This window comes from Typopeltis vanoorti, chromosome 22 (assembly GCF_054136105.1).
Source record: "Typopeltis vanoorti isolate ZY-2024b chromosome 22, IOZ_Tvanoo_1.0, whole genome shotgun sequence".
Taxonomy (NCBI): domain Eukaryota; kingdom Metazoa; phylum Arthropoda; class Arachnida; order Uropygi; family Thelyphonidae; genus Typopeltis; species Typopeltis vanoorti.
The window spans coordinates 43,947,486-43,963,524 of NC_143570.1; the positions used below are offsets into that span (position 1 = coordinate 43,947,486).

Below are 16,039 nucleotides of genomic sequence, written 5' to 3' on the forward strand. Positions count from 1 at the left end.
TTCCACGAGAAAAATCCATATGAGATCAGCTTACTGATCTGCAACCGAATGAAATCTATACAAAGATCCCTTGCCTAATCAAACTGCAACATGAAGTATTAGGATTATGAACTTCTATGAAAAATAAAATGGAAAAATACTGATATTACTAGGATGTGTGAAGTTCTTCTTCTCAACTTGTCTCTGTCCACTGCTGCATATAGGCCCACCCCTCAACTTTCCAGTTCTTTCTGTCTTTAGCCAACATCTTCCATCTCATGCCAAACCTTTGTAGATCATCCATCTTGTTTGTTGGCAACCTTTTCTTCTCTTGGTATCCACTCAATGCTTAATTTTGCCCATCTTTTGAGTGTCAATGGCCAGCCCATCTCCATTTACATGCTTTAGAATACTTCATAATATCCTCATACTTCAATCTCTAAATACTATTATTCTATCACTTTTTTTGTTATATAGCATTTTTCTCTCCAAGTCTGTCTCTGAGCTACCTGCCTCCACCTTTTTTAGTTATTGCCCATGTTTCATTCCCATAAGTAAACACTGGAATAAATGACATTAAATAGCTTTCTTTTTGAGTATATAAACAAATTTCCTGACAGATAATATTTATACAGCCAAAATACTTTGTTCCTTGTGTAATTCTGCTATTTATTTATTTTTATCTTGTTTTTCCTTAAATTTACTGCATTAAATATAGTCTTCAATGATAAATACCTAGTTTTAACTTGCATATGTTTTTTTTTCCTTCCCTCATATACTAGATGTATTTCCTCTACATGTGTCTCTGTCTAATATGGCTAACAGCATAATTGGGAGACTGCTTAACATAAGTAAAAACTGACAAAAAAATTAAAATATTTTCCAACAGCAGTTAACATCTATAAGTTGAAAAGACTGGAATGATAATTTAATCACAAGTATCATCAGGCATGTTACATGCAGTCTCTCATTGTTGCATAAACTCTGTATGTAATTGCTGAGATCTTTAATCAATAAGAATCCAGAAGAGATATTTAATGTTACAAATGTTAATTAATAACATTTGTAACATTAAAGTTACAAATGTCATGAAGGATCATTCCTTGATTTCTATTTAGTGTGCCTTTTGAGTGAATGACCTTGGAGTTCTGCTTGAGCAACCTGTTGAAGTAATTCTCTTCTAAGTAGGGCATAGAGGATGCTTGCCAATTTACTATGCGATGTTCTTTGAGGATGTGTGCTACGAGTCCGTTTTTTTCTTCCCTTTTGTTTTCAATGTCACCTATATATGTTCTTTGTTATGATAATAAGCCAGAAATTAATTACAAAGGCAAGGAAGGTATTTGTTCCATATGTTGGCAATGCATCAAGAAAAACAAAAAAATATTAAAGGTAGTCAACATCAAAACAGCCTTTAAGCCAGTCAACACCTTACAAAGCTTTCTACACTCCCTCTAAAAACAAAGTTCCATTTTAGAAATATCTGGGTGTATGCAAAATTTCATGTTCTTGTGGAAAGATATACAGAGGTCAGACTGGAAGAACTTTCGAAATCCGCAAATGCTGTTGGAAAATGCTTCAATTTTTGTTATTTTTTACTTATGTTAAGCAACCTCATGACGATGCTGTTAGCCATGTAGACAGTGAAACACGTAGAGGAAATACATCTAGTATAAATATTAAAAAAATAAAAAAACATAGGCAAGTTAAAACTTAGTATTTATCATTCAAGCAAATCTACTCATAGCAAATAGCATAAAATACAGTCTTCCACTTCAATAGGATTATCTGCTAATTTTAGTTCAATCTGATCTGAATTTGTCATAAATGTTGTTTTAGTTATGATTATACTAAAACCTTTTTTCCTGTTTTATTTGTCAAGGTCATTTAGCATTTCCTGAGCTGCTTCTTTATTTTTTGCTAAAAAAACAATGTCATCTGCAAAATTAAATGATTATTATTATTAAACCAGACCTCCATGCAGTCAAAAAACTCACTCCAAGAGGTACATAATGTCACACACAAAGCACCTCAAACTGCACTTTAAACTCATTCAATGTGTCCACATTCACCACATTCCCAGGCAATGCATTCCAATCACCAACAACTCTCATGCAAAGAACTTATTCCTAACTCCCTGTATAAGGAGGGTGTGCTTACACCCTCCTACAGTTTCCAGGGTAGCCTCTTGTTCTACTCCCTCTCTCTCTCTATGACACATTTCTTCTGTATTAACCTGGTAATAATCCCTGACTCCTATCCATGGGACTGCATGCTCTCAATTTGTCATCATATCCTACATTTCAAAGACCAGTTATCACATTAGTGAATCTTATCTAGACCCTTTCTGATATACGCTCATCACCATGAAAACCGAGCGACTAGTCTGTGCACAATGATTCATATGGGACCTTATACGATGGAATCAAAACCTTTTTATTTCTGCATGTCAAAGTCTCCTGCATTATTGGCATAATCCAATGTAATAACTTCAAAACTTGTGTAATGTGACCTCTGAACTTCAGGTCCTTGTTCACTACCACTCCCAGATTTCTCATCTCCTCTAAACTCCTTCAAAATTTTCTCACAAAGTGTATACTTTACATTCCATTAATGTTTACCAAATTTCAGAACTTTATACCATGCAACACATAACTGATAGTTCCACTCACTGGCCCATGCATACTATTTAAGTCCTCCTGTAAGGTCACAACATCTACTTGACTCCTCATTGTTCTCCTCAATTTCACATCATCTGTAGAGTTGAATATTTCCAGTCAAACCTATCCCAATATCATTAAACATAAAAGTTGAAGAGCAATATTGTGGCTCCTGAACATCACTAGTGACTTTCCTCTTTTGGGATACCACACCCCTATATACAACATGCTTGATATCTATCTGATAGCCAGTCACCTATTCAACTCACTAGTCTATTATCTGCTCCCACTGTTTCAATTTAGTTACCAGCTTATCATGTGGCTATCAAAAGCCTTTGCAAATCAAAGTATACCACTGTATAATCATTTCCTCTGTCCATGCATTTGTCACCTTGTTATAGTAAATAAGCAAATTTTCAAAACATGACTTTCCTTTAACAAACCCATGCCAACAATCACAGAGCATACTGCTGTTATCAATTCATTTCTTTATCCTTCTTCTTTCTCATCCATCAGATGATGGGTTAAGTTCCCTATGAACAAATCTTTGGCATCTAGTTCTATCTCTAGCCATTTCTGTCATCTCTCTGAATGTTGATAATTGTGACCTTTCCTTCAAAGACTGTAACCAAGTTTTATTTGGTCTATGTCTTGATCATTTTAACACTAGATGCACTCACTACTTCAACAAGCAAACTTTTCACTCACAGTTCTGTTTGAGAAAAATCTAGTTCTCATCCCTTTCTTAACTGCACACAAATTCAACTTCCATGGATCCCACCTCCCCCCTCTTCCATATAATGAAATATTTCATCAACCAATATCCTATAACACACTCTCTCTCTCTCTCTCTCTCAGAAGTTTATAGACTTATATCACTCCTGTTTCTCCTGTCCAGTGTCTGCAGTCCCCATACTCTCGATCTGTTCTTGTAATCTATATTCCATAATCCCAATATCATCTTTGTAACTGTACTTTGCAAATTAAATCTATGCACAGTAATCCTTTTGGGTTGTCTTTAGCCTGAGCAAAAAATTTCTTTTCATACTCCAACTTAGCTTTCCATACAATACTCATAACTTTTCTGGCCTATATTTCATAACTTCTTTCACTCTTTTCTCATGGCATTCCCTCTACATCATCTTATTCTATGGATCTCTTGCTTAATAAGGTTGCATACCCACTTCCCCACCTTACTTGTTCTTTGAACTCTAGGGACATATGCAGTTACCTCATTTAAGTACCTTTTCAAAGCTTCTGATGCACTGCTGATATCTTTCCCATTCAGTAACTGATACATGGAACCAAAGAGTATTCAACTGAGTTTGCCATAATTTCCAGCTTTGTGCACTCAACCAACCATGATTTCATTTTCGAACAAATTTTCTAGGGTCAAATAGGAAAATAATCAGTCTTCTTGAGAAGTATTAGTTCATGTTACTCAGTATTTTAGGGACCAACTTGACATGGGAAAGTAACTACTATTGAATAGCATGCACAGACATTTTGCCAAATTACATCAGCTATCGTTTTCCAATAAAATAATGTTAACTCTTTCAGAAAGTGTTTACACATTATTATATTATTATTTAATTATCTCTTATATATATTATCATTTAATAAGTATCTCTTTTAAGAAAGACTTCCCTTAACTAATGTCACCTAAGATGAGATGAGTCAACAGGATGTGCAACTTAAAATCATCTAAATTCATCAAAGAGGCGCTAGTGGGCCAAGTACTGCGGACGTGTTTTGAAGAGCTCCTGATTCAGATAAGTTTTTACTAGGAATAATTAAGTATATATGCGTAATTGTTTGAGTAAGAGTGGCTGTAAACGTTGTACGCTACCGGTATTATTAGTGTGGGTTTTTTTTCCTTGTCTAAACTAAATTACGAAATCGTTATTATTAGACCTAGTAACCGGCAGAGAGAAAAAAAAAAAAAAAAAAAAAAAAATGGCGGCGGCATTGTCATTCCATGATTTGAATGTAGATTTCAGTCGTTTCGTTAAGTGTGAGGTCTGTTATATGTATTCCTTCGATTACATAAATGATTTGTGGATGTTTAGTGCGGATGGAAGAAGGGTGTGTGCGAAGTGTGACCTGAACGAAGAACTAATGAATGCGAATATGAAATTGATGACAGAAAGTGCTAGTACTGATTGTGTCGCGATTGCACGTTTGAAAGAAATGGATGGTGAGCAAGAGAAGCGAAAAAATGTTAAAAAATCAGGAAAAAAGAAAAAGAGCGATTTGACAATCGTAACGGATGTTAAAAGGGACGAAAGTGAGGTGAAAAGAAACGAAATTGAGAGAACGAATGAAAGTAGAACTTGCGTAATGCAGAAATTGCAAGTAAAAAAAATCGAAAGAATAAATGATGGCGAAAGTTCGACGCATGTTGGACCGAAAGTACTGAAACAAAGAAAGATGAATGACAGTAAAAGTGAGAAGAATGATAGCGAAAGTTGGACGCATGTTAGTCCGAAAGTACGGAAACAAAGAAGGATGAATGAGAGGGAATGTGAGAAGAGGGGGTCGAGAGTTAGAAAGTTAGAAAGATTTAATGATAGAGAGAATGTGTCGCGAGGTTCGGAAAGTGAATTAGATTGGATGAGGCAAGAAATGAAATGGATGCGGAATGAAATTAAGAGAATTCAGGTCAAAACTATTAAAATAAATCATGATGGCATGAAAGAGTTAACGAAAGATGAGCGAGTGGCGTTGTATGGCGACTCCATTATTAAAGGTGTGCTAGAGGATAAAATGCACAAGGTATGTTTTCCAGGCGGTAAAATAAGTAGAGTGATTGAGGCATTGGATATGAGGCGGGAGCGAGCAAAAGAGTTAATTGTATTAATTGGTACAAATGATTTGAGAGAGAACAAAGAGCATGTCAAAATGAATGTCAAGAGACTGCTTGGAAAGATAAAAGAGAATAGTGTGACAGGAAGGGTGGTCAGTGTGTTGCCTAGGTATGATTGTGGTGAAATGAGGCGGAGAGCAAGGATTATGAATGGTATTCTGGCTGAAATGTGTGAGGAGATGGGTGTACAGTTTGTTAATGTGTGGAATGAGTTTGAGGGACGAAGTGAGCTGTATGGGAGCGATGGACTGCATTTGAGTGGTTATGGTGTGAGTCGCTTGGAGAGACTGCTGCTGGAAGGTAGAGAAGTGAATGGAGAAAATGAATCAGATCGAGAGGGGAGTGATGTGGAAGAGCAGGAGAGTAAGACAGGAGAGATTGAAGAAGTGGAAATGAATGGAGAGGTGAGTGGTATGAGTATAGAAAATGAGAGAATGGGTGTGCAAGAGGAGCAGGGAAACGGGGAGGCCCAGGGTGGACAGGGATACACAGCGTGAGAAAGGTGGATGCTCCAAGAGGAGGTGAGAGCATGTGTAGGCAGGAAAGTAATGGGATGACCAGGGATCAAGAGGAAACAGATGTTGTTGCAAAGGGTTCTAAAATGAAGAAGCAGAGAGAGAAATGGCCCCAGTCCAGCATGGAGAGAGCACATCGAGTGAATGGTATCAGTGGAACTAGTTGTAGATCCAGAAATGAGTTGTTGTGTTTGTATACCAATGCTAGAAGCATAAGAAACAAGGCGGATGAAATAGTTGCACTAATTGTGTCTGTGTATCCAGAGATTGTTGGAATAAGTGAGACATGGTTAGATGAGGACGACATCCTGACAGGAATAGAGATGGAAAGGTATGATGTGTTTCGTGAGGATAGAAGGGATAAAAAGGGAGGGGGAGTGCTATTGATGATAGAGAAAGAGTTATGTCCATACAAGGTAGAGATGCAAGAGGGAAATAGGGCCAGTGGTTTTGAGGCAGTATGGTGTGAGATAGAGGTGAATAGAATCAAATACTTGGTGGGATGTTGTTATAGACCTGGTAATGTGGATGGTGGTGATAGTGAAATGTATAGTCAAATAAGCCAAGCAAATAAGAAAAGGGTGATCATTATGGGTGATTTTAATTATGGCAATATAGACTGGATTGAAGAGATAGCGACTGGAAGTAAAGAAAATGAGTTTCTTGAGTTTTTGAGGGATAACTACCTCAGGCAGTATGTAACAGAGGGCACACGAGGATTAAGGGTCTTGGATTTGGTCATCTCATCGGAGGATGTAATTATAAATGAGGTGTCAAATCATCCACCAATTGGTGAAAGTGACCATGAGGTGATTACCTGGGTGGTTGCCAGCAGTGCAAGGACCCCTGTGAAAAAAGGGTATATGTGGAACTACAAGGGGGGTGATTATGAAGAGCTCAGGAGACAGCTTGCAGATGTAGCATGGAATGAAGAGTTAGTTGGAAAAGAGATCAATGCAGCTTGGGGGATTTTCAAAAACTATTTAGTAGATGCAATGTCTAAATGTATACCACGGGTGAGAAGGTTAAATAAGGTAGGTGTGAGATGGATGAATAAAGAGATTAAGCATGCAATACAGAAAAAAAAGGCATTGTGGAGACAGCATAAGAGAAGTGGAAGTAACCAATTTCATGAGGTCTACAAAGACCAGGCAAGGAGGGTGACTTGGTTGGTGAGAGTAGCTAAAGAGAGGTATGAACAGCAGTTAGCTAATGAAGCCAAAAAGAATCCTAGGGAGTTCTTTCGATATGTAGCCAGCAAAAGAAAGAATGATTATGGAAGGATGACATTGATTGGAGGAAATGGTATAAAGACAGCTGTTGCAGAATGTGTTGTGGAGATACTTAATGAGCAATTCATAAAGATCTTTCAATCTTGTGAATGTGACTTCATGGAGAGATTAAGAGCAGTTGATGATGGGGAGGAGAGACTGACTGTAAGTGAGCAAGAGGTGTTTGGGGAGTTGAGTAAACTAGATGTAAATAAGGCTGTGGGACTTGATAATATATCACCGTGTATTCTGAAGGAATGTGCCAGAGAGTTGACACCTGCCTTGACATATTTTTTTAATACGAGTCTTGCACTTGGTCAAGTTCCTAAAGAGTGGAAGGAGGGCAAGATTGTGCCACTTCATAAAGGAGGTGATCGAACTCAAGCATCAAACTATAGGCCTATCTGTGTGTCAGGTGTTGTGGTTAAGTTGTTGGAGAAGCTTGTGAGAACTAGGATCCAGAGTTGGGTTGACAACAATGGTATAATCTTTGATGGACAGCATGGATTTGCTAAAGGGAGGTCATGTTTTAGTAATCTACTTACTTATTACAATAAAGTGACTGCTTCCTTGGACAGAGGAGAAGGATACACAGTAATATACTTGGATTTCGCAAAGGCTTTTGATAGAGTACCTCATGATAAGTTGACAGTCAAACTAGAGCAGATGGGGTTGGATATTAGATTAGTGCATTGGATTGGAGACTGGCTATCTGATAGGTATCAACAAGTTGTGTATGGGGGTGCAATATCCAGGAAAAGGAAAGTCACAAGTGGAGTGCCTCAGGGGTCTGTTTTAGGGCCATTACTATTTAACTTATATATTAATGATATTGGTGAAGATTTGGATGGAGATATTCAGTTGTTTGCAGATGATGCAAAGTTGGGACGAACCATAAAGAGTAGTGAAGATGTTGTGGCCTTGCAAGAAGACTTGAATAAATTGAGTGATTGGGCAAGCAAATGGGGATGTGAGTTCAATGTTGCAAAATGTAAAGTTTTAAAATTTGGAAAACAAAGATGGGATGCAGAATTTATGCTTGGTGAGAATATATTGTTGGAAGTAGAGGAAATAAGAGATCTGGGGGTGATAGTGGATAAGGATCTAAAATTTAGGGGACACATCGCCAAAATTGTGAAGACAACACAAAGACTTCTGGGAATGATGCGGAGGACACTGACATGTAGAAGTAGGGAGATACTTGTTCCAATGTATAAGGCTTTGATTAGGCCACACTTGGACTATTGTGCCCAGATTTGGTCACCGGGTTTTCAGAAGGATGAAGAGATGTTGGAAAGGGTCCAAAGGCGACTGACTAAGGTAGTTTCTGACCTCTGGAATGTTGAGTATGAGGAAAGATTGAAAAGATGTAATTTGCAGAATCTCGTGGAGAGAAGGAAGAGGGGAGATATGATAGAGACCTACAAGTTGGTAAGGGGTTGTTATAGGATCAATGGTGGAGAAGTTCTACAGAGAATAGTGGGAGATCAGGGGAGAACCAGAGGTCATCCCTGGAAACTGTATAAGGAGGGTGTGAGTAAGGGAGTGAGAGGCAGGTTTTTTTCGTGCAGAGTTGTGAGTGATTGGAATGCCTTGCCTGAGAGCGTGGTGTCTGCAAGTAGTTTGAATGTGTTTAAGACATGGTATGATGAGATGTGTGTGTAAGATAAAAGGACCTCCTAGATGAGTCTTTGACTCCATGAGGTCTTGTTTAATAATAATAATAATAATAATAATAATAAAAGAGAGGAAAAAAAAAGAAAAAAAAGCATAACATGACAAGACCAAAACAGGTAATTTTATTACTATTTCAGAAGGAAATGATCAGGTGCATCCTGTTAAAACAATAAATTCTTACACTGAAATTTAAAATAAGATTTGCTTTTTAATAATATCTTACCTCTTTCTAGAATTTTTAGTATCCATTTCCATGCATCATCTGTAATTTCAAGTGACGATATTTCATATTTTTGCAAAAGGAAGCCAACAAAACTGTACACAATACCAAATTCCAATGCCAATGACTCAAGACTAGGATCAAGGCCTATATTATAAAATGAAAAGACTTTCAAACTAAAAAGCATTTTAACAGCTTTGAGTGATATTTTCTTTAAAAATGCATTTTAACAAGAACTACATACATGAATCAAACTTTGCCTGCTACTGTGAAGACAGAGCTCACTTCATGAAACCCATGGAATTCCATGAATTGAACAGTTCTCATGTAGATGTACAAGAGCAATTTTAGTGATATTCTTCAACCCAGACTTCTTTAGCTCAAGTTTAGCCAATATAAATATTTAAAAAATTATTTTTATCATTATTTTATACATGTATGAATTCTATACACTGGTTTTCCTTTCTTTTAATGTTACACGGTGATCAGCTTTCATGTTTGAAATTATGGATTCTACAACTGTGTTAAAATAACTTTGTTTATTATCCTGACGTTTCAATCTTCATATCAAGATCATCATCTGGAGCATACATAAATATACAAGAGAAGCTGTGTTACATTTCAAACTGTAAGCTAGAGGAACAATGAGAAATCACTGTTTGTTCCTCTAGCTTACGGTTTGAAATGTAATGCAGCTTGTCTTGTATATTTATGTATGCTCCAGATGATGATCTTGATATGAAGATCGAAACGTCGGGATAATAAACAGAATTATCTTAACACGGTTGTAGAATTCATAATTTCAAAATTGAATCTATACACAGGTGGAAGAACCATCTTCTTCTTCTTCTTGTTTCACTATTAAGCCTATTTGCTTGTAGTCTGATGTGTTTAAGACCATCCTGCCATCTTCTGCTTGGTCTTTCTCCGTTTCTCTTTCCCTTTGGTATCCAGTTCTTTACTTTCTTTGCCCATCTGTTACTGGCATCATTTCTATATGATTTTTAAATTTTTGTTTCCATTTCCGGATTCAATTATTTACTAGCTGTAGTTTACAACCTTCAATTTTTTTAAATATTTTCAGATGAGGCTGTTGAGATATCCAAATATTCTACTAGCTTTTAACGCTTATTCTTGCCTCATTTTGTGTAATGCCATAGGTTTAGTTATTATTTAGCTCTGTTCCTAATATTATCTTACTAGTTCAATTCTTTTATCATTGATTTCTAATTTACATCTCATGAATCCTCTAGCAAATATCATGCTTTTTTTGTTTCTGCTGCATTGTCATTTTTTCTATAATATCCAAAGATTATATTGACTTCAATGGACACTTCACATCTATGTAATTATAGAAATCCAAAATTATCCAAATATTCTACTAGCTTTTAATGCTTATTCTTATACCTCATTTTGTGTAATGACATAGGTTATTTAGCTATGTTCCTAGTAATAGTTCGATTCTTTTATCATTGATTTCTAATTTATATCTCATGAGTCCTCTAGTAAATATCATGTTTTTTTTTTTTTTTCTGCTGCATTGTCATTTTTCTATAATATCCAAAGATTATACTGACTTCAATGGACACTTCACAATCACGTAATTATAAACATATATACACATCCAGGTCAGTATGGTGGTTAATAGGAATATTGCATTTATTGTTGATCTATTATATCCTAAATCCTGTTTTCTCATCAGATAATTCAATCAATTTATTTATTATATTTCCAATTTCTGCACATAATTTTAATGTTGTGTAAAGCAGATATATTCTTCTATACTTCTCTGTATTTGTCCTGTCTCCTTTCTTGAACATTGGTATTGTTAGGCTGTTTTACCAATCATCAGGTTTTTCCCCCCCTTAAATACTGTATTTAGAATATCACATAATTCTTTTGCTAATTGTTTCTCTCCATATTTTAATAGTTCATTCTGTATCTTATCCATTCCAGCTGATTTTCTAATTTTTGTTTTTTTAAGGGTTTGTTGAATATCTTTCTCTGTTATTTCAAAAGTTATGTTAACCTCTTCAAAAACATCATCTTCGATTCTATTATCTTTATTCTTTTCAGAGGATAGATTATGAAAATAAGCATTCCATTTATTCAATCCCAATATTTGTTAGCTTCATATTTTAGTTCTTTCTTCCGAGTCTGTATTATTCTCCACTTTGTTCTTCGAGTACTATGAAACCATAGTACTCAAAGAACAGTTTTATATTATTCATCCACTGAAGTATTTGCTTTGTCCTGTAAGTATCTGAAATATGATTTTCTTTTCTTTTGCTAAGCTTTTCAGCTTTTCTTTATACCATGGTGTCTGTCTTTGATTAGTTTTTGTAATAATGGTTTCTTCTACTTTTGCTGTTTTAAATACAATGTCATTAAAAGTTGTCCACTTTTCTTCTGTTTTTGTCTATTTTTTTCCAATTTATCTAATAATCATTTCTGGTATAGGTAGCTTATAGTTTGTTCCTAGAGAATTTCAATTAGAGATATTCCTAGAGAATATCTTACATTTTAGAATAACCTATAGTAAATCAATATTATGTGTGGGAGTGAAGGTGAGGCTGTAAAAAGAAAGACAAGTCAATAATATTTTTCTTGAAAAGCTAGAGAAAATTCTTTGAAGTTGTTAGGAAACACTTTGGGAGGAAGAGTGTTCCAGAGAACAGAGATAATAAGCAGGTTTGGAGTGGAGAAGAAGTGATGGAGAAAAACTGTAAAGATATGTTGTGCAGTTGCTGCTTATGTTTTAACAGATCCAATGGAAAGAATAGGAATGATAAATAGCAGTTCAGTAGAACAATATCTATGGAAGCAAGTGAAAAAATTGTCAGTGAGATGGTAGTTGAAGTCAGTGAGAGAAAGATCATTGACCAGCAGAATCTTTCCTCAAGACAGCATCTAAAATTTTTAGGGAGGTTTTTTGGTACACCACTTTAAACATGTGAAAAGCATTTCAAGGATAGGCAATTTGGAATCTGCAAGAATTAAAGCTGGATGGATGAAAAGTATCTTAAATGTCAAAGAATGCTTAGGTTTTTAGAACTTGAGGAAGTTACTGATTTGTTTATGCCACAAAAGACCAGAGGTAAATGTCATAATAAAGAGAGAGAGAGAGAATTTTGTTCACTGATTTGTGTATTATTAAAAGGGAAGGTGATCCTTTTTTGTGAGAAAGATATCTAGGTTATCTTAGATGTCTTTCAATGATCAGTTTAAAGTGCTGGTTGTAGAAGATCTTGAAGCTTCAAATATTTGTTCACTGCAGGGGTTTGTGGAATAAAGAGGAAAGGGGGGTGCACTATCCATAACAGTGCTTCATGGTATAACAACACAAGAGGGGGAAAAAAAAATTAAACATACTAATATTGCCAGCCTGGTTGGACGAGTGGTTAGTGTACCTACTTTCCAACCAACAGGTTATGGATTTGAATCCCACCATAGGCACAGTGTGAGGCCACTGCTCTGCTTATTGGAGGCCTCAAGTGGCTTGAAAAATTTCCATATTTGATCTCTAGAGCATGGTTTCTGGACTATGTAAAAATAAATAAAAAATTACAAACATATATAAATATATATATATAAATTATATAACATGTATATTTACTATCTATGAAATAATGCTGGATTTAATATCCACTTGATTTATATAAAATAACATATATATGGGCTAAAGATTTTTTTTTAAAATCAATTATATATATATATATATATATATAATTGATTTTAAAAAAATCTTTAGCCCACCCACAGTACAAATGTACTATAAGTTTACTAATAGCCTTTCATCGATTGGGACTACTATTTTGAGTTAATTTTATTAACTCAAATTTATAATTTAAAGTTTAAATTACAAATGTTTGCCACATTTATAATTTTGTGCTTTGAGGATTCTGGTTGGAAATCCAGTAAATTTTTTAATGTAGTTCCCATCAATGAAAGGTTATTATTTCTGTATCCTAGTGAAGGCATAGATACTGCATGAATGATGGATAGTGCTTGGCATGATATTTGGGAGCATCCCTGGATGAGTCTAAGGGTTCTATGGAGTAGCCCATAATAATAATAATAATAATAATAATAATAAGTATATCACTAACATTTATAAACAAGTACATTAAGTAATCCCAGTCATTTTTGTTTAATGAAAATAAAATAACATGACTTAGATGTCCTAGTGTTTCTTTATAAAAACCTTACTGACATTTTTCCAAGTTTGAGATTTCTTCAGTTTAAATGTCTTTAAAAATATTTAAAAAAAAAACAAAAAAACATATCACATATGTGAATTACAATGGCACGCAATTTCTCAATAAAAAATTACTTACTATATGGTAATAATGGTATTAGACATGAAAACCATTAAAAGTAATTTCATAAATAAAGATTTCAGACTAGTTGGGGCATTAGAATATTCGAGTTCTGAATCAGTATTGCACATCTAATCTCTGGCATGTAAATAAAAGAGTGAATAAATGGGTATAAATAAAAGAGAGATAGTATTTCAGTATATCAGAATGAAGAGAAGTTAGCTAGTTTCTCAGTTTGAAGTAGTATTATTAAACTACTTATTGCTCTGCCCAAGAAGTATTAATTTGTAGGAAACATGAATAAGAAAGTTTCTAATGTTTACTGTAAAATAATATTAGATATGATGCAATAGTCTATAATTCGGTCACTGCATTTTATAAATGCAGTGACCGAATTATATTTGCCCCCCCCCAAAAAAAAAAATTTATAATAATGATACTAATAATTGTAATAAAAATGTTCATATCTACCAGTTAATTCTTGAAGCAGACCTTCAAACTGTTTCTCTTTCCTGTCGGCATTCACTGGCAAATTTTGCTGAAGAATTAAAATACATTAATATGAGGGGAATAAAAGTGTAAAATTCTTAAAATGGTAAAAAAAAAACTAGTAAAAAAATTGTACATACATATCTGCATACTTTATTTTCATCTACTGCCTTGTTGTTTCTTAATGTTTTTATTAACTTTCTTGACTTCAGTCAGAGATAGTTCCTAAACAGTAGTTTTTTCAGCATTTTCTTCTATCATGCATCTCAGGTATAAGTTTTACTTTGGGTGATAATGATAATCTATTAAACAGTCTCTCTCTCTCTCAAAATATTATCTAAATTCCCTCCCCCTCAAAAAATTAAGGTGTGTGTGTGTGTGGGAGGGGATATGAAACTTCTTTAACTACTAATATTCAATTATAATACTAATTAATGATGGAAGTCATAACTTATATACTTTGCTATACGAGTTGTCAAAAAAGGTGCACTCATAAATTATTTAAAATATAAAGAGCCAATAGGCTTCATTTCAGTGATGTAATGAAGCCTATTGGCTCTTTATATTTTAAATAATTTATGGGTGCACCTTTTTGACAACTCTTATAGCAGAGTATATAAGTTATTTTCGCTATACCCTTAGTATTATACTTTGGTCTAGCTACTCACTGATGAGATCTCAATAAAGATCGAAACCGGTCTGGGTAGTGACCTCCCACCATAATGTATAACATCATACATCTCCTAGGAGATAGGTTTTACATTATCGAAAATACTAAGAATAGCAATCAGAACTTTCTCCACCTTTGCTACGAGTTGCCCTAGTTTGTACTAGGTACTTGAAACTACGTGCTTTAGCTTATGCTAGTAGTCATCGATACGTTAATAGTTACTATATTTGGCATGAAATTTGATTCCAATCTTTGAGTTTCTTATTCGGTTTTAAAACAATGTGGGAATTAATATCCCTTTAATTTAAATAATGTTTACATCACCGAAATGAAGCCTACTGGCTCCTTATATTTTAAACATTTTATCAACAGTTTTTGTATCATAGCCATTAGAGGTAAAGGTAGCTCTGATAATACACAGTCCCTTGTTTAGAAGAGAATCTGTTGAATATATTTTATGAACTCTGTCGACTACAGATTTGACTACACCATATTTATGACAAGGGTGATGATGTGAGTTAGAATCAATATATTTGCCAGTATGAGTTGGTTTTCTATATACGGAGAACTGTACACTGCCATTTGCTTGACACAGAATGAGAACGTCTAGAAAAGGAAGACAATTTATCTTCTTCTTCTAGGATAAATTTAATTCTTCGGTTTACTGAATTAATTTTTTCAAGAAATTCATGATGATTGGAAAAAGAGGAGTTCTATACAGCATAAACATCATCAACAGTCAATGGTTTAGGTCAGGATTCCCAACCTTTTTCCACTTGTGTACCCCTTTTAAGCCCATTTCTATAAATCGTACTCCTTGTTTTTAAAATAGCGGTGATTCAAACTTAACATTTATTGTTCCATAACTAATGTTTTGTATTTCGATTACTGATTATTTTTCATGTTCCCCTGAATGGCCCAACACGTACCCCCAGGGGTATGTGTACCACCGGTTGGGAACTGATTGTTTAGGTGAACAAATGTTGAGAATATATTGTTCAGAAATGTTCAGCAAACCAAAAAATTAAATTTACCTTGGAAATAGATAACAACTCTCTTTCTTTTCTGGAAGTTCACATTCTAAGTCAATAAAATGGCAGTCTACAGTTCTCAGTATACAGAAAACCAAATATATGAAAAATCATCAAGAACATGTTGTTCAAAAGGTTTGGTAAATCTAAGGATCAAATTTATAACAGAAGTAGAAGATACCAACTATTTTCTTTTTATTTTAATTTATTTCTTGATATTTATTAATGCAGATGGAGTTATTCTCCTGGAGTTGATAGTGCATATAATGTCGACACTTTCAATTTAATTGTTTTCTTTTTTTTTTTTTTGTGTTATCATCTTGTAATGTATTGAAAGTGGCT

The 16,039-nt window shown here is 34.6% G+C and overlaps 1 protein-coding gene across 1 annotated transcript in view; it reads right to left on the reverse strand.

Annotated features, from left to right (window-relative positions):
* Positions 1-16,039, reverse strand: part of LOC150094368 (uncharacterized) — a 157,367-nt gene that overhangs the window by 98,883 nt on the left and 42,445 nt on the right. The window contains exons 3-4 of the mRNA XM_090412453.1: positions 13,979-14,045; positions 9,192-9,335 (exon numbers count right to left, since the gene is read on the reverse strand). Of these exons, the coding sequence (XP_090268579.1) occupies positions 9,192-9,335; positions 13,979-14,045 (211 nt within the window). The remainder of the gene's footprint in view (positions 1-9,191; positions 9,336-13,978; positions 14,046-16,039) is intronic.